Genomic DNA, 18,161 nt, shown 5'->3' with positions numbered 1-18,161 from the left:
AAAGTTGACATTTACATCCCATTCAGACACATCTGTAAACTGTCCCTTCTCCATCTCAGACATTTAGCCAAATTGGAATATTATCTATTGTTCCCTCAACATGCCCTGCATCCATTCTGCAGTGTCTTCAGTATACCTAGTGCAGATGCAGTCTCCTCTGCAAAGCCCACTCCCTCCCTCCACTTGGAATCAATCTCTCTTCTGAGCTCACAGCTTCTGCAGAGGCCAATCCTTATTGTCTTGTGCTGTAACATTTGTGCTCAGGGGTTTTTTTGTTTTGTTTCCACTCCAGGCTGTCATTTCCTTGAAGACATGGATCCCATAACATTTATTCTAGTGCTTTATGACAAGTTGGAATTCAATGACTATTTATTAAATTGAGTTCTTTCAGCAGAAAAACATCAGCGAAGCAGCAGGCCATGCACCCCCCAAAAACTCCATCTGGGGCTCTTCATAGAAAAAGGAAAATGGCAGCCTGGCCCTTCTCCAGGCTGTGGAAAGTCTCTGATCCAATTCTCTTCCAAATGACCTTGATCGCTGCTCTGTTGCCTGCTGTTCTTGGTGAGTAGTGGGAAACAAGCTCAGATCAGCAACAAACAATGAAGATCATCTGTGCATTCACTTTTAAGGCTAAAAAAAATGATGACTGAGCTTCTAGCAGAGACCCAGCTTCATCAACAAGTGGTTTATTTGACAGGCTAGAACTTAGGGAAATTTGCTTTACACATAAAGGAAATAGTGTTCTAGACACTTTCCCCTAGATTTTTATTTCTCCAGGAAAGAATTTCTCTCCCAACCATCTATATGGATGATAATATGGACAGATCTATATTATCTATTACTATGACTAAACAATTTCCAGTGTTTGTGGGTTTATTCAGGGGGTGCTTAAAAAGTAAATCAGCCTGGTATTTAATTCTTGCAAAAAAAGCAAAGTTAAGATTTTTATGCTTCAAGGGCTCCATGCTTCTTCCTCCATATCATTCAAAATCAAACAGATGTAAAAAAAAATAAATTAAAAATGTTATTTTTACCCATTTCCCAGCCACCCTGTTTCCCTTCCCTGAGGCAACCAATGTTATATAATGTTATTTGAATACAATAATATGTTTTTGTTGAGGCAACTTGTAGTGACTTCTGACTTTGCACAGATGCATTTGAGTCAGCAGATATGGGGAGTCAGGTTGGTGAAGTTCATGTCTTTCTTCTTTTTCAGATAAATTCTCCCATGTGTAGTAGAGAAGGGAAAAAAATTCTGCCTTTTATCATTATTGTTTATTGTTATCATTGTCATTATCATTTGTGAACAAATATATATTACTGATCACTCACTAGGTGTATTGAACAGAGAGTATAATAGGAGTTATGATTTTTCTTGACTAGAGGTGAAAAGAATGATCCCTGCTCTAAACATCACACTACAGAAACAATAAGATGCTGTGTCCCAAGGTATAAGTTTTGGTGCTCCTTCTCATTTTGGTGTCCAGGCAATTGTGGTCCTCCACCCACTTTATCGTTTGCTGTCCCGGTGGATATTACGTTGACTGAGACACACTTCAAAACTGGAACTACTCTGAAATACACCTGCCGCCCTGGCTACGTCAGATCCCATTCAACTCAGACGCTTACCTGTAATTCTGATGGCGAATGGGTGTATAACACCTTCTGTATCCGTAAGTATCAACATTTATTTTTTTCCTTTGCTTTTCCTATCTTTGGAAAGTTGTCTCAGAAACTAAATTTTCTGAATCTTTAGTCACTAAGAAGACAGTTTGTCAATTACTGATTTCAATGTACATACTTGCGGCATTTTTTGAAAAACAAAGCAAAACAGAAAAATTAGGGGTAGTTAATTCCATTGAAAAATAACTCTGTTCTTTTTTTTTTTTTTTTTTTTTTTTTTGAGACGGATTCTAGCTCTGTCTCCCAGGCTGGAGTGCAGTGGTGGAATCTTGGCTCCCTGCAACCTCTGCCTCCTGGTTTCAAGTGACTCTCCTGCCTCAGCCTCCTGAGTAGCTGGAATTACAGGCGTGCACCACTACACCTGGTTAATTTTTCTGTTTTTAGTAGATACAGGGTTTCACCATATTGGCTAGACTGGTCTCAAACTCCTGACCTCAAGTGATCTGCCTGCCTCGGCTTCCCAAAGTGCTGATATTACAGGTATGAGCCACTGGGCCTGGTTAGAAGTCTATCCTTTATAAAGTAATCCACCAAACACTTCTTTCAAGAAAAGAACCACAAATTTCATTATGATCTACTGAAAATCAGATTCACTTTTTAAAAAATTATAAAAAAGGTAGGTGGCTAGAAAGAGGCAATGCAGTTTTCAAAAGAACCTCACTCAAAATATTTGCTGTGTTTTGAAGAAAAGTTATGATTCACTGTCAGTTGGGAATGCATTCTGTGATGTTTTCCAATAGTAGGGGTATACAATCAATACTTTCTCTTTTTCGTTCCTTTTGTGACATGCATTTTTGAGTGGCCTAGGTTCTAAGTACATGCCATAGACATAGAATGAAGCAAAGCTCTCCCGTCCCTGGTCAGCTTATTAAGTCCTGGACCACGTGTTCTGCTACTGCAATTATTTAACTGGTCATTTTTCTCTATTGGTAAAATGTACCAGAAAAAAATGGGATCAAATTTTGTATTAATTTTGAGGTGAGTCAGGGTTAGAAATAAGTTTGAATCTAAATCTCTCCGTGTTTCTGGAAGCAGAGGTGAACCTTGGTTAATTTCTTTTCTTTTCTAATGCCATATCTGTGAGTACTTGGAAGTACTAATCAGCATTTAAATTTTTCTCCCAGACAAACGATGCAGACACCCAGGAGAGTTACGTAATGGGCAAGTAGAGATTAAGACAGATTTATCTTTTGGATCACAAATAGAATTCAGCTGTTCAGAAGGGTGAGTGTGAGGTAATCTATGAACAATTCTTTTATATTTATTTAAAAAATAGCTGAAGTGTTCGTATATTTCAAAATTTAAAATGGTGTAAAAAGATAGACGTTGAGAATTCTCATTTCCATCCTATCTCCATACACCCCATTCCTTCCCGTCCTCAAGCAAAGATCTATTTTTATTGGTTCGTATGTATCTTTCTAGTGTTTCCTTATATAAATACAAGCTAAGAAGTTAGCATATATTCTTATTTTCCCCCCTTTCCTCTAATGAACCTAGTATTGAATCTTGCTTTATTGTTTACTTATCAATGTATACTGGAGATATTTCCATGTTTGCGCATAGAGAGTTTCCTCATTAATTTCTTTTTACAACTGCATAGAATGTTGTTGTGTAGTTGTGTCATGGCTTTGCCATCCTTGTGATGGATCCGTGGATGTTTCTAATCTTTTGCTATTCTGAACAATGCTCTGAAGTATTCTCTTGTATGTGTGTCATTTTATACATACGTAGTTACATCTGCAGTGTAGCTTCCTAGAGGAGGCCTCTCTGGCTCAAAGAGTATGTATATTTGAAAATTTAAAAGATATTGTCAGACTGCTTTCCCTAAGGGTTTCATGGTTTTGCAGAGTATGTAAATGTCTGTCTCTCCATAAACTCTCCAACTGTGTTGTCAAACTTTCGAAAACTTGTCAAATTTTTGAATTTTTCCCAATGTAAGAGGTGAAAATAAAATCTCACTATAGTTTCACTGTACATTTCTCTTATTGTCAGGGAGGTTGAGTATATTTTTATATGTCCAGGGGATTTTTGTATTTATTTGTGCACTAGTTAGCATGTCTGATGCCTGGTTGTTGTTTTTTTTTCCTTAACTTGTTGAACTTTTTATTCTTAAGTTTCAGGATGTATACATTTAGACATACACATGAGTCTGTGCATAGCAGGATTTAGGCCTCGATGCTGATATATACTGTAACTTTTCCCACTGTGTGTGTGTGTGTGTGTATATGTGTGTGTGTGTGTGTGTGTATGTATATGTATAATGTTTTTGACTTGGCTATTGGTATTTTTTCCCCTTAAGGAGAAATTATTTGTATTTATGTTGTTAAATTCATCAATTTCCCTTTTAGAAATGGCTTTTGGATTTTATGTCTTAAGGCCTTCCCCAATATAAGGTTTTAAAAAAATTGCCTATATTTCCTCTACTTCTTTTATATTTTCATATTTTTTAATATTCAAAGCTTTAATTTATTTGGAGTTAATATACAGTATACAGTATGAGGTACAGATTTTAGACTATATCTTTTCATATTGCTTTCCTGTTACGCCAATACCACTTATTTCAAAGTTTGCCTTTACTGATTTAAGATGCTCTTTGATACTATATAAAATTCATATACTTATCTAGGTCTATTTCTGGACTTTCTATTCAATGCCCGTATTTTTTCTGTACATTTATGTGTGCGTTTCACAGTCATTTAATAATTGAAGCTTTATAATATGTTTTAATAGCCAATATGGGTAGTGCTATCTTATTGCTCTTCTTTTTTGAAGTTTTCCTGACAGTATGTATTTATTTTTCTATAAGAACTTTAAAGTTAGACATATTTTAAAATCAGTGTTAGATTAGTTTTAAAATTAATTTTAGGTGAAGTGCAGTGGCTCACACCTGTAATCCCAGCACTTTGGAAGACCAAGGTGGGAAGATCTCTTGAGTCCAGGAGTTCGAGACCAGCCCGGGCAACACAGGGAGACCTTGTCTCTACAAGAAATTAAAAAAATTAGCCGAGTGTGGTAGCACGCACTTCTAGTCCCAGCTATGCAACAGGCTGAGGTGGGAGGATCACTTGAGCCTGGGAGGTCGAGGCTGCAGTGAGCCATGATAGTGCCACCACACTACAACCTGGGTGACAGGGCAAGACCTCATCTCGAAAAATAAACTGGTAAAATTAACTTTAGGAGAATAGATATTTTATAATGTTGACTCTCTCTAGATAAGAATATGTTACCGTAGAGAAGGCAAAACTATTCCTCTACCCTCTTAGGGTCTCCACCAGGCCTGAGAATTAAGTTGACATGAAACAGATTAACAGGAGAAAAACACACAGGTTTTATTTTAACAAGTACATAGGAAACTTCGCAGGAAAATGAAGACCCAAAAAGTGGTCTTTGTACAAAGTTTCTTTGTACAGATTTCTCTTGGCCTTGACTCCCTGCCCCTGGTGATAAGAGTGTTCTTTTCCTTCAGGTACAGGGAAGGTATCTTTCCTGTGAGAGTTTCATGTCCTGCCTTCAGGAAGAAAAGGGGAGGTCAGAGTGCCCTTCCTGCATCTTGCTGTGTTTCAAGTGCTTTTAACTCAAAAAACAATCTTTATGCCAAACTGGTCTATTTTGGCATATTCTGCTACCCTTTGCTATGCTTTCCTCAGTTTGTCTTAGTCTTTTTTCCCTTGTTTCTTCATGTGTGTTTCAGCTTTCCTCACATAGATTTTGCATTTCTTGAAGAGTTTAAACCTCTGGCAAAACCAAACAAAAAATGTTTTTGGTATTTTAAATGGATTATTTATCCATTTTGTATTGTAACTAGTTTATCTATCATCTATCTATCATCTATCTATCTATCTATCTATCTATCTATCTATATCTATCTATCTATCATCTATCTATCATCTGTCTATCTATCTATCTATCTATCTATCTATCTATCTATCTATCTATCTATCATCTATCTACTATTGATTTCTGCATGTTAGTTTGATATCTCAGCTAACTTTCTAAATTTATTATGCATTAGTTCATTCTCATGCTGCTATGAAGAAATACCCAAGACTGGGTAATTTATAAAGAAAAGAGGTTTAATTTACTCACAGTTCCACATGGCTGGTAAGGCCTCAGAAAACTTACAATCATCGCAGAAGGCAAAGGGGAAGAAAGGCACCTTCTTCACATGGCGGCAGGGAGGAGAAGTGTTGAGTAAAGGGGGAAAAGTCCCTCATAAAACCAACAGACCTCATGAGAAACTCACTCACTATCGCGAGAATAGCACTGGGGTAACTGCCCCCATGATTCAATTACTTCCCACTACATTCCTCCCATGACACATGGGGATTATAGGAACTACAATTCAATATGAGTTTTGGGTGGGGACACAGCCAAACCATGTCATATTATTTGTAAAAATTTAAAAAAATTCTTTCAGTTGAATTCTCTTAGGATTATCTGGTTTGTAATCACATCATTTCAATGATTCTTTTACCTCCTACTTCCCAATTTTTAGATTTCCATTTTCTTTTTCTTACCTCCTTACGTTAATTATGTCAGTCAGGATTTACCTGGAGAAATAGAACCGCAGGATTTATTGTAGGGACCTGACTTGACATAGGTGTGGGAGATAGTTAAATGGTGTTTACAGGAGGTTGTTCCTTCAATGTCTGTTGCTGTGGCCTGAAGTAAGCAGGGCAGGGACTCAGGAAGGGAAGATAGACATGAACTGAGTGCTTCAAGGACAAACTGGAACCTGCAAAGATGAGCGAGTAAAGCCCACCATTGTAAACTGGAATTCATCTTGTTCTTTCACTGCCCCTTAGCCTTCAACTTCAAAAATGGATATGTCCTGTAGAAGTTGTCCGTCACAGTGCTAATGTACTTGGATCAGAAGCCAGGGTACATGAAGGAGGAGATCCTGCAGGAGCTGGCTCTGCTGTGGCCTGGTTGAGCCCTCTGCTAACAAAGTGATAGAACAGAGAAACAACAGTGCTTGTGAACTGCAGTCACATCCTGTGCTCTGCCCTGACCTTTCTAGCATATGGAGTATGGCTGTACTAATTCACATCTACCATCTTTTATGGGCCATACTAACTTGGCATTATGTATGGAAGATAATTCTGGGAAATATAATTACAGCTTAGCTAAGTTGACACAACATAAATCTACCACAGCTCACTCCTTGTCAAATGTGATATTTGTATACACTAGTTTTAACCATACTTAGCTTAATTTCCAAATAAAGTCAATAGCAAAGTAATACTCACATTTTACATAATGCAACTATCCCTCATACACCCAAAAACATGGAAATTCTTTTCCTAAAAGAGAATTCCCTTTGAGCTGAGTCATATCTCCCCTTTGATATTCTATAACTTAAATATTGAGATGTAAGGTAAGCCACTACAAACACATCTTATACAGTAGGGGAAGGAAAGGGGTAAAAAGAAACACAATTAATGTAATGTCCATTTATATTAAAATAAGAAAGAAATATTCACAACTTTTATGGTCCTTGTTTATGCAACTGGTCATGTGGTTGTAGCAGATATTTATAATGACGTTTCTGTTACTTATTCCATATTCTCTTTGCCCTCAGCAAGCACTTCATCTGACGTTGGTTCCTTGCCCAATGGGGTCACCTAAACTTTTATTCTTGAATGGTCTGGGCCATCAGCAGTCCTGCCTGATTTGGGTTATTATAGTTTTTTGTTGATTTTAATTATAGGGCATTGGAGTGTAAGGGGGTGCACCCAGTATGTCTGGGTGCCCTGCATTCCAGACATACTCATCTTTACCATCACTGTGCAGAAGCAATCTAATTTTTCCCTTCATTATCAGGATTAGTCACACCAACCATCAGAGTGGACTCCTTCTTTGCCTTACCTTCACTTGCATGAGGGTCCAGAGTTGACAGGTCTCAACCTCCAAGCTTAATTTAGGGTTTTCAGGTAAAATACAGGATGCCCAGTTAAATTTGATTTTCGGGTAAACAACAAATAATTTTAGTGTATGTTCCATGCAACATTTGGATCACACTTAAACTAAAAAAAGTGTTCATTGTTTACATGAAATTCACATTTAACTAGGCACCCTGTATTTGTATTTGCTAAATCTGGCAACTCTAATTTTTGGAACTCTTGCTGCGTCCCCCAGTAGAAGCATTCTTCCACTGAAGACTTCCAAACTGACTGGGCCAGGTGCAGTGGCTCACGCCTGTAATTCCAACACTTTGAGAGGTTGAGGTGGGAAGATCACCTGAGCCCAGGAGTTCAAGACCAGCCTGAGCAACATAGCGAAACCCATCTCTAAAGAATAAAAAAATTTAAAAAACAGAAAATAAAAGAAATAAAAAGACTTCTAGATTAATCAAGAATGTTACTTATTTTTATGTTTTAAAATTTACAGTTGTTTTATGGCGCATCATGATATACAATCAACTTTCATTAATATTTCAACAGGCACTGGAATGAAGGATTTTCTTTATTAGTAGTATATAGAGTTTGCTATATACACATCAGATTTACTTTCTTTTTTTGAGACAAGTTCTCCCTCTATCACACAGGCTGGAGTGCAGTGGTGCAGTCTTGGCTTACTGTAGCCTGGACTGCCCTGGCTCAAGCAATCCTCTTGCCTCAGCCTTCTGAGTAGCTAGGCCTACAGGCATGTGCCATGATGCCTGGCTAAAGTTCAAACTTTTGTAGAGATGAGGTCTTGTTATGTTGCTCATGCTTGTCTAGAACACCTGGGCTCAATGGATTCTCTTGCCCCGGTCTTCCAAACTGCTGAGATTACAGGCATAAGCCACTGTTCTCAGTCAGATCTACTTTCTTGATAAGTTGTTTTGAATATTTTATTATGCTTGTCTTTATATACCTTAAGCATGAAGATAGGAGTTAAAGTAAATTAATAATTTTATAATTATTTTAACCATTATAAAATAATTTAATGATAATTAGCATATTTTGATTATTTTTCTTGTCTCACATACTTCTGTTTTATTAAAATTGCTGCTACATACATATTTTGCTACATAAAGATTCATAGCTCTTCACTGAAAATCAAAATCTTTAACATATAAAGTACCCATTGTGTGTCATTTAATAATCTTGGTTCTGATGTCCAACTTATGGGATATTAAAATTATTATCTTTGGTTTTCTTTTGATTTGAATTTGCTTGGTATAATTTTATGCTGTCTTTTATTTTTAATCTGTCTGAAACACTTTTAGGTTTGTCTCCTGTATATAACAGAGCTGAATTTTCTCCAATTAAAAGCTGTTTTTCTTTCATTAGGAGTTTACATTTATTGATGTGAGTGATACTTATAGACTTGGTTTTGTCATATTATTTCATATTTTGTTATATATGTATGTGTATATTTATTTTCTATTAAAAATATATGGTGGTATTTCGGAAGGTTCAAAATTTGTTTCTAGTGGTGACCTATATACATTTAAATTTATATAATATCATTATTCCTCTTTATCTTTAGACAGTTTAAATTGGTTCCTTGTTATAAACAATAAACTTATCTTGTATTCTTCCCCCTCCTTCACCCCTTCTATCTTCCCTACCAGTAAATTTGTATCATTTGTATTATCTTAGTGTTTATTTTGTATTTAACATTAATGTGAAATATTCATATGTGTCTATGGTTGCTTTCACTCTAAACTTTGCAAATGATCAGGCAATAAGGGAATTTATTTTACCTTCTCTTCCCTGTCTCTATTTTTTCTTAGTTATACTATTTCAGTGCTGTCTGAGCATATAACATTTATATTTCCTTCAGTCACACTTAAAATCACATTTGTTTTTTCTTAGATCTGCATGTACAATATTTGCTACCATTTTTGTTTGTTTTGGCTAAAGTTGCCATTGTCATCTCTTGGTTGGCTGTAGTTTGTCCTATGGTGGTTTCCAAAAAAAAATTCCCAAGTGAAAATTATTCTTTGAGTTCTTGCAGGTTCAGATAATATATCTGAGGCATTGATACCTAGAAGATAATGGGGCTTGATATAGTCCTTGGCTCATCCTTTCTTTTCTTGGATGTCTTACAGGTACTGCTGCACTATCTTTTGCTAGTGAATACTACTGATCTGAAATTTCTTCTCATATGGCTTGATCTTTGTTTGACTATCTAAATTATTTTTCTTTATCTTTGAAACCTAATACTTTCACTCTTAGTTGTTTTGGTAGAAATCACTTGGTTTAATTTTTTGCTACTATGTGATGTGCAATTTTAATATGTAGATTGACGTATTGTTTTATTTTAGTAACATTTACTTGAAATATATATATTTTTTGAGTCAAGGTCTCACTCCCTTTGCCCAGGCTGGAGTGCAGTGGCACGACCATGGCTCACTGCAGCCTCAACTTCCTGGGCTCAAGCAATCCTCCCACCTCAGCCTCTCAAGTAGCTGGGACTACAGGTGAGCACCACCATGCCCGGCTGATTTTTGTATTTTTAATAGAGATGGGGTTTTGTCATATTGGCCAGGCTGGTCTTGAACTCCTGGTCTCAAAGAATTCACCTGCCTCAGCCTCCCAAAGTACTGGTATTACAGGTGTAAGCCACCACACCTGGCCTGAAACAAATTTTTAAAAAGCTATTTTGTTCTACTTGGATTCCTTCTTTAGGTTATCCAATTAAGCCTATGTTGATTCTCTTTTGCTTGTTACCTATATCTATTAGTTTTCTCTTATCTTTTCCATTTGTTTCATTTTTGTTGATTTTCTCATTTTTATCCTCTGTTTTCCTTATTGTGTATGGCTTCCATAAGGGAAAGTGAAAAGAATCAGAACTAAGATGCTGTTGGAACACTAAGGTGTTCCCATTGAAACAACCAGAAACAATATTTTGCACTTAGTCTCTGGGCTAGGTTGGAAAAACTACATTTTAAAGAAATTTTAAAGTAAAGAAATACTTAATTGTAGTTGTAGTTGAGATATATTTTCTTGAAGTTATTATTCAATAAATTCCACAGGCTCTTAGATTGCTGAAGGTGACATTTACTTTAGTGTTCTATCACATTGTAGGTTTATTCCTTGATGATGCTACAATTTGATATCATTGATGATTATCAATATCCTTGATGATGCTACAATTTGTAATCATTCATATCTTTTGTTTTTTTCTGTTAGCATAAGATAGAGGGCAGGAAGACGAACTGAGGAAAGAGTAGGACATATCAAGAGCCGTAAAAATGGAAGTGGTGAACTGAAAGCTAATGATGTATGGGAATAAGACACCCACCTGGAAGTCAGAGGAAGCTTCAAGCCAAAGATGGGGAGATTGTGGACTCAGTAATGTAGCTGGTACTCTCACCCAGAGACAACCACAGAACACGCTGAAGCCAGCCTTTTATTGTTGTGCTTGAGCTCTGGATGAACTGCATTCCTGATCCCTAGTAGATGCTCAGTAACAGATTAAGGAATGAGGGTCCAAAGGAAAAAACACACGCATCTCATTGCAGTAATGAAATTTTACTGAATGGAGTGCTTAATGGGAAATGATATCCAAGAACATATGATTTCCTTATTTGAATATTGAGTAACAATTCTATTTGCTCAGACCTCTTTAATTTAATTTAGGGTAGGAGGAATTCCATTAAAATCTTTGATCTATCTTATTCAGATTTTTCTTAATTGGCTCAACCACTAGTCATTGTGAAGTCCAAGATAGAGGAGTTGGCTGGAGTCATCCTCTCCCACAATGTGAAAGTAAGTAAAGACTCTTCTGACTTGACTATCAATTTAAACTCTGTTAGGTAATAAAGTCCCTGTGCATCTTTACAGGTATGTGTACCTTCCATTAGAATTTGCATGAATTTTAGATTTATCATGATGCCTTCCCTGAGTATTTCTTTCTCTTCACTCACTTACCTCAGTTGTCAAGTGTAAGCCTCCTCCAGACATCAGGAATGGAAGGCACAGCGGTGAAGAAAATTTCTACGCATACGGCTTTTCTGTCACCTACAGCTGTGACCACCGCTTCTCACTCTTGGGCCATGCCTCCATTTCCTGCACTGTGGAGAATGAAACAATAGGTGTTTGGAGACCAAGCCCTCCTACCTGTGAAAGTAAGTCATAATGATGAATTCTGCATCAAAATGTTTGCTCTCTTTTGTTTAAAAGAGAAACAAAGGTAAATTTATTGGGGGGCAAATGGAAAATTCAAAGATAAACTAACTATTGCTCTGATGCAATCATTTATTTGGCCACCTGATACTTATTGCATGTTGGTTTAGAATATAAAAGCCATAAAAATGGGAGTGGTGAACTGGGAGCTAACAGTATATGGGAACAAACAGCAACAACATCTCACTGGTTTGGTGAAGTAAAAGTTTATTCTCATTTATACTGAGTTTGTTCCATGTCCAGGAGACTCTCCAGGGCAGCCGTAGTCTGTGTTAGCTTAGCAACTAGCTCAGCAAGCCAGGTTGCTTTGATCTTATGGCACCTCCATTTCAAAATGTGCCTTCACAGTCTCTTCAGTAGATGAAGAGAGAAAGGCCAATTGTGTCCTGGCTAAGAGCTTTGGCCTGGAAGCAACCACATATCACTTTCCATTACAGCCTTTTGTCTCAAACTAGAGAGTAGCCTCAGAGGACTGGGGAATGTAGCCTTGGTCTGTTCAAGAAGCGGAACTGAAAATATAATTTGCACCTATAAGATGAAACACATATGCCTGTAGGGCAAGCAAAACCTAAGTGCCAGAAGGGCAACAGGACAAAGCAAGTGATAATTGAGTCAAAAGATATGTTAGTTAGTGTGCTAGTCTAAGGAATCTTACTTTATTACTAAGTTTACACAGTATTGCTTACTAACCCACCACAGGACACAATCAGACGAGGGGCACAAAAGAGCAGGATACTGCCAACAGTGCAAAATGCCTGGAGTTAGATCTGCAACAAGTGAAAGCGGCAATAGCTGAGGGCAGAAAAGTGGGCAGGGGCCAGGTTATGAAGGGCCTTGTGTTTCAGTCTCAGGCATTCAGAACAATCATGGAGGGGAGACTTTGAAAGGCTTTAACAAGGGGAATAAATGTGCTGCATTTTAGAAAGATAACTCTGGCTGTGGGACAACAACCTGAAGTGGGACAAAACTTAACTGACAGTCACCTGCTATGGCTTGAATGTGCATCTCCAAACTCATGATAAAACCTAAGACCCAATGTGATCGTTTTAACAGGTGGAACTTTTGGGGAAGTGATTAAGTCATGAGGGATCCACCCTCATGAATGGGATTAGTGCCCTTATAAAAGAGGTTGAAGGGAGAGCGCTAGTCTCTTTTGCCCTTCTGTCTTGTGAGGACAGAGCATTCATCCCTTCCCCCATGTGAGGACGCAGCAAGAAGGCACCATCTTGAAAGGGGAGAGCAAGCAGACATTGAATCTGATGGTGGCTAGATCTTGAGCTTCCCAGCCTCCAGAACTGTGAGAAATAAATTTCCATAATTTATAAACTAGTGAAAGTATTTTGTTATAGCAGCAGGAACAGACTAAGACAGCACCTCCAGCCAAAAACTGAAGGTGGCTTCAGCTGTAGCATGGCAGTGGGGCTGGACAGAAGTTAAGGGATTGTAGAGGAATTAAAGTAGCAGAATTGACAGGATTGGATGACTGCCAGGATGTGGGTGAGGGGTGTGAGATAGGGGGTGGCTTGTTTTCTGCTTGTCGGGGCATGGGTCTCTGATCCCCTGGGCTGCCTCTGCACTATGTAATTACCATGGGCCACGGACCCATAACCAAAATCATCTGGGAAATTAGGCCATTATACTGAAAGTTTTGGGGGCTTTGGAAATATGTTTCTGCTGGGTTATGTATAACTGATTTTTATTGGTAGGGAAGTTGGAGGAGCTATCCACAGTCATCTCGAAGAAGGGCCAATGTAATGAAAACTCATTTTAAAAGCTGAAATTATATATTTTATATATATACACACACACATACATATATGTATATATAAATATGTATTATATCAAATATAAAAATATATAATATATAATACTATTGGTATAATGTTATATATTCTATAAGACTATATTATAGAATATATAAAATATATAATAAGTATCATTAACAAAATATAAATAATTTCAGCTTTTAAAAGCCTCAGTAAAATGAGTTTCCATTACATTGGTCTTTCTATGAGGTAATTGTGGATAACTTCTTCAACTTCTCCACCAATAAAAACTAGTACTGAAAGGATTACATATATATATATATTATATATACAGATATATATGTATGCATTTGTGTATGTGTATTCACTTTAAAATGTTTCCCTTGTATCTACTTGACATGCACATTCATCAGGCATTTGTGTTGCACTTGTAACTGGATTAGCAGTGGCAGTAATATCCTTATTACCATCTATCTTTTAAAATCCACTTGTCTTTTCTCATGATTCTTTAGAAATCACCTGTGACAAGCCAGATGTTTCACATGGGGAAATGGTCTCTGGATTTGGACCCATCTATAATTACAAAGACACTATTGTGTTTAAGTGCCAAAAAGGTTTTGTTCTCAGAGGCAGCAGTGTAATTCATTGTGATGCTGATAGCAAATGGAATCCTTCTCCTCCTGCTTGTGAGCCCAGTAAGTATGGACTGTGACAGAATTTCAATGTTTGGCATCTAAAGGTACCCAGTACTGTTAATATGGGTATACTTGCATGCATAGGCCTACTATGAATTACAGTAAAAATTTACATCTAGATCAATAATTTCCTTTTTTTTTTCTTATTGGAAAGAAGAATGATTTTAATGCACTCTGCAAGGTCATATATTGTCACATAAAACTGCCACATACCACAAGACTGTGCACATTCCAACCTTAAAAGGAGGTGTTAACATTGTAGATACTATGGATTTGTATACTTATTTCAATAATTTTATGGAATTTGATAGAAAATTGTCTTATTCTGACAAAATCATTATATTATTATAATTACTTTGAAAGACAAATAATAAATTGTCCTGAGGAAAAATGCCTTTTATAACTTGTACAAAAGTATTGTGTGAACTGGTTATGATTCCAACACTCTGAAGTTATAAACTCATGTGGATTATTAAAAATAATGACAATAGTAATAATGATAACTTGGCACTAGACTAGGTGCATAACAAGGATTAACTCGACAAATCCTCCCAACAATTGTGGGCACTATGATTATCCTTATGTTACAGATGAGAAACTGTTCACAGAGGTTAAAAGACTTGCTCAAGGTTATACAACAGGTAAGAGAAGGAAGCCACTGATGCCTTGTGCTCTAAGTTTTGCCCTCACGAAATGTAAAGAACTTCTGGGGATTTCTGGAACAGTGGTGTAGGAGTTTGGGGAAACCTCTCTCCTGAAGAGGTATCCACCAAGCTGGTCAAAATTAGCAAAGAAAACCATTCAAGGTCTCTGGAGAGTGATCAAAGGGATTGCAACAAACCGAGAAGCATTTATTCAGCAAAAATATGGAGACTTGATAGGAACAGTGGGAGGACATTGCATTAGAACTAGGGGCTGCAACAGCTCTACCTTGCGGGATGATGTTTTCTGTGGGCTCATCCCACAAGTGGCAATTCCCATCTTCTCCAGTTCCCTGGGGTAAAAAAGTTATTTGGGGTGGATTTGGCAGCCAGTGAAAATTATATGACAGTATTTTTCAAAGATCCATGCTGTGGAAGTCGAATATTGAATCGGTGGCAGCAAACATGCATCAGTGTCTGTTCCTTCACCCCCAACTCCGATTATATGGGGAGGATCTAAGTGGGGCAGCTGGTAAGAAGTCAGTCCCCCCTTTTTCATGGCTCTATGTTGCACGAGAACTATTCCAGTTGGCTCAGCAGCCAAGTGGCATCTCCCATCTTCCCCAGCTTCCTAGAATGGAAGAACTATTATGGGTAGGTTGACAGCTATGAATATTGGCAGTTATTATTCTCTCCAGCTCTGTGCTGTGGAATATGTGTACTTGGTGGTGGGCGCAGCTGGGTGGCAGTGCCAGTTCCTACTTCCCCCTTTTCTCTTCTCACAGCTCCTACACCATAAGAAGAACTCTAGTGCAGTGCCTGGGAAAGAATGAGTTTTCTAATTTCCCCCAGCTCCTGATCTATAGGACAGACATTCTTCCAGGGCAGATTTGGAGCAAGCTTCAAAGACTGTAAACACTCTGCCCCTTTCAAGGAACTTTAATTGGATTAGACTGTGAAGCATATTATGCCCCAGGGAGTTGCTGAAAAAAGTAGAGCAATCAGATAAAAATTGCTGGCGGCCAATGGTTGTATGTAATACCAACAGAGGTAGACCACCCAAAGTCTCAATGAGAAAGAGACAGTCAAAGAGAAAACCACAGTTATCTCTGGCAGTTAAAAAGACTGTGTACATGCCCAAGTCTGTGCTGTCTGTGGCATGCTGTTAGATGTTGCACACTTTGAAGGAAACAGACTTAACTGAACTAGTCCAATTATGTCACTAAACAAACAAGAAAATGAGGAAACAACAACAGATCCCAAAGGTGGTAAGGGAGAATCAATATCCAAAGTTGCTGCAATGTATTATCTAACTTGTCCTGTTTTCAAAAAAAAAAAATTGTCAGATGTGCAAAGAAACAGGAAAGAGTGACCCATGTAAAGGGAAAAAGCCAACAATAGAAACTGTTTTTGAGGGAGCCCAGAGAATGGACTTAGCAGAAAAGTTCAAAGAATCACAAAGCAGCTATTATAAATATGTCCCAAGAACTAAAGGAAACAATATTTAAAGAATTAAGTAAATGTATTATGACAGTTTTATCAAATAGAAAATATTGATAAAGATAGAAATTATTTTAAAAAGAAAATGGAAATTCTAGAGTTGAAAAACACAGTAAGTAAAATGAAAAATTCAAAAGAGGAACTCAACAGTAGATTTGAGTTGGAAAAAGAATCAGTGAATTTGAAGATAAATTGAGATTATGCAATTTGAAGCACAGAGATGAAAAGAATGAGGAAAAATAAACAGCATCAGAGAAATGTAGGACACCATTAAGTGTGCCAACATATGTATAATGACAGTCCCAGAAAGATGAGAGAAAGAGAAAGGAGATAAAAACCTATACAAAGGAAAAATGGCTGAAAATATCACAAATTTGACCAAAAAAAAAACCCAAACAAAAGAACAAAACAACACATTAATCTACATATCCAAGAAGCTTGTTGAACTCAAGTAGGATATTGCAAAAAGATCTAGACCTCGAGACATTATAATCAAAATGTTGAAAACCAAGAATGAAGAGAAAATCTTGAAAGCAGCAAGAGAAGAGCAACACATCATGTACAATGTAATGCCAGTAAGATTAACAGCTGATTCCTTATCAGAAAGAATGGAGGCTAGAAAGCAGCTAGATGACACATTCAAAGTGCAGAAAGATAAAAACCTCAACCAAGAATCCAACAATATATTTTGCACTTACATATATTACAAACTGCATAATATATTTTTATAATTATTGTTTTATATAATTTCATGTTTCATGTCTTTTATAGTAGCTGAGAGAAGAAAGGAGGGCAAGTATATATTTAGAGAGTTTATTATGTTAATCTTCTTATTCTTCATTTCTGGCTCTCTTTATTTCTTCCTGTAGATTCAAGTTACCATCTGGTGTCATTTCTGTACTATAATACAGTTTTGTTCCCTCCTACCTTTCTTGTGATGTTATTGTCAAATATATTGCATTTCTGTATGTTATAGGCTTAATAATGCAATTATATACATATTGTTTTATGCAATTGCTGTTTAAATCAGCTAAGAGAAGGAAGGAGTAGTAATATATATTATATTGTGTTTCAAATTACTGACATAATGACCTCTGCTGATGCTCATTATTTTACTGTGTGGATTCAAATTACCATCTGGTGTCAATTGCTTTCAGTCTGAACAATTTCCTTTAGCATTTCTTGTAAGGATAGCCTTCTAGTAACAATCAGATACCACTTCACATCCAGCAGAATGGCTGTAATAAAAAAGATAGACAATAACAAATGTTGGTGAGGATGTGGAAAAATTAGAACTCTCATACACTGCTAATAGGAATGTAAATTGGTGCGACCATTTTGGAAAAGAGTTTTTGCAGTCCTGCTGAAGTTTAACCATGGAGTTACCATATGACTCTAATTACCCTCCTGGGTATCTACCCAAGATAAATGAAAACATATGTCCACACACAAAAATTTTACATGAAGATTCATAGCAGCATTATTCATAATAGCCAAACAACCCAAATGCCCATCAACTGAATAATAAATAAACAAAAAGTGGTTTATCCATAAAATAGATTATATCATTGGGCAATAAAAATGAAAAATAAAAAGTACTAATGTATGCTACAACATGGATGAACCTTGAAAATATTATGCTAACTGAAATAAGCCAGTCACAAAAAGTACATGTATTGTATGATTCCATTTATTTAAAATGCTCAGATTAGGCAAATCCATAAAGAAAAAAATAGATTAGTGGTTGTCAGGACC

The 18,161-nt window shown here is 36.8% G+C and overlaps 1 protein-coding gene across 1 annotated transcript in view; it reads left to right on the top strand.

The window, feature by feature from the left end:
• The first annotated feature begins 345 nt into the window (after positions 1-345).
• LOC100984709 (C4b-binding protein alpha chain) overlaps positions 346-18,161 on the top strand; it is a 36,572-nt gene continuing 18,756 nt past the window's right edge. Inside the window, exons 1-6 of the mRNA XM_034945617.3 lie at positions 346-561; positions 1,488-1,673; positions 2,808-2,907; positions 11,302-11,387; positions 11,555-11,746; positions 14,083-14,265. Of these exons, the coding sequence (XP_034801508.1) occupies positions 420-561; positions 1,488-1,673; positions 2,808-2,907; positions 11,302-11,387; positions 11,555-11,746; positions 14,083-14,265 (889 nt within the window). The 5' untranslated portion in view covers positions 346-419. The remainder of the gene's footprint in view (positions 562-1,487; positions 1,674-2,807; positions 2,908-11,301; positions 11,388-11,554; positions 11,747-14,082; positions 14,266-18,161) is intronic.

This window comes from Pan paniscus, chromosome 1 (assembly GCF_029289425.2).
Source record: "Pan paniscus chromosome 1, NHGRI_mPanPan1-v2.0_pri, whole genome shotgun sequence".
Classification (NCBI taxonomy): Eukaryota; Metazoa; Chordata; class Mammalia; order Primates; family Hominidae; genus Pan; species Pan paniscus.
The sequence above is the reverse complement of the archived record's forward strand: the minus strand, read 5'-3'. Positions and strand labels throughout refer to the sequence as shown.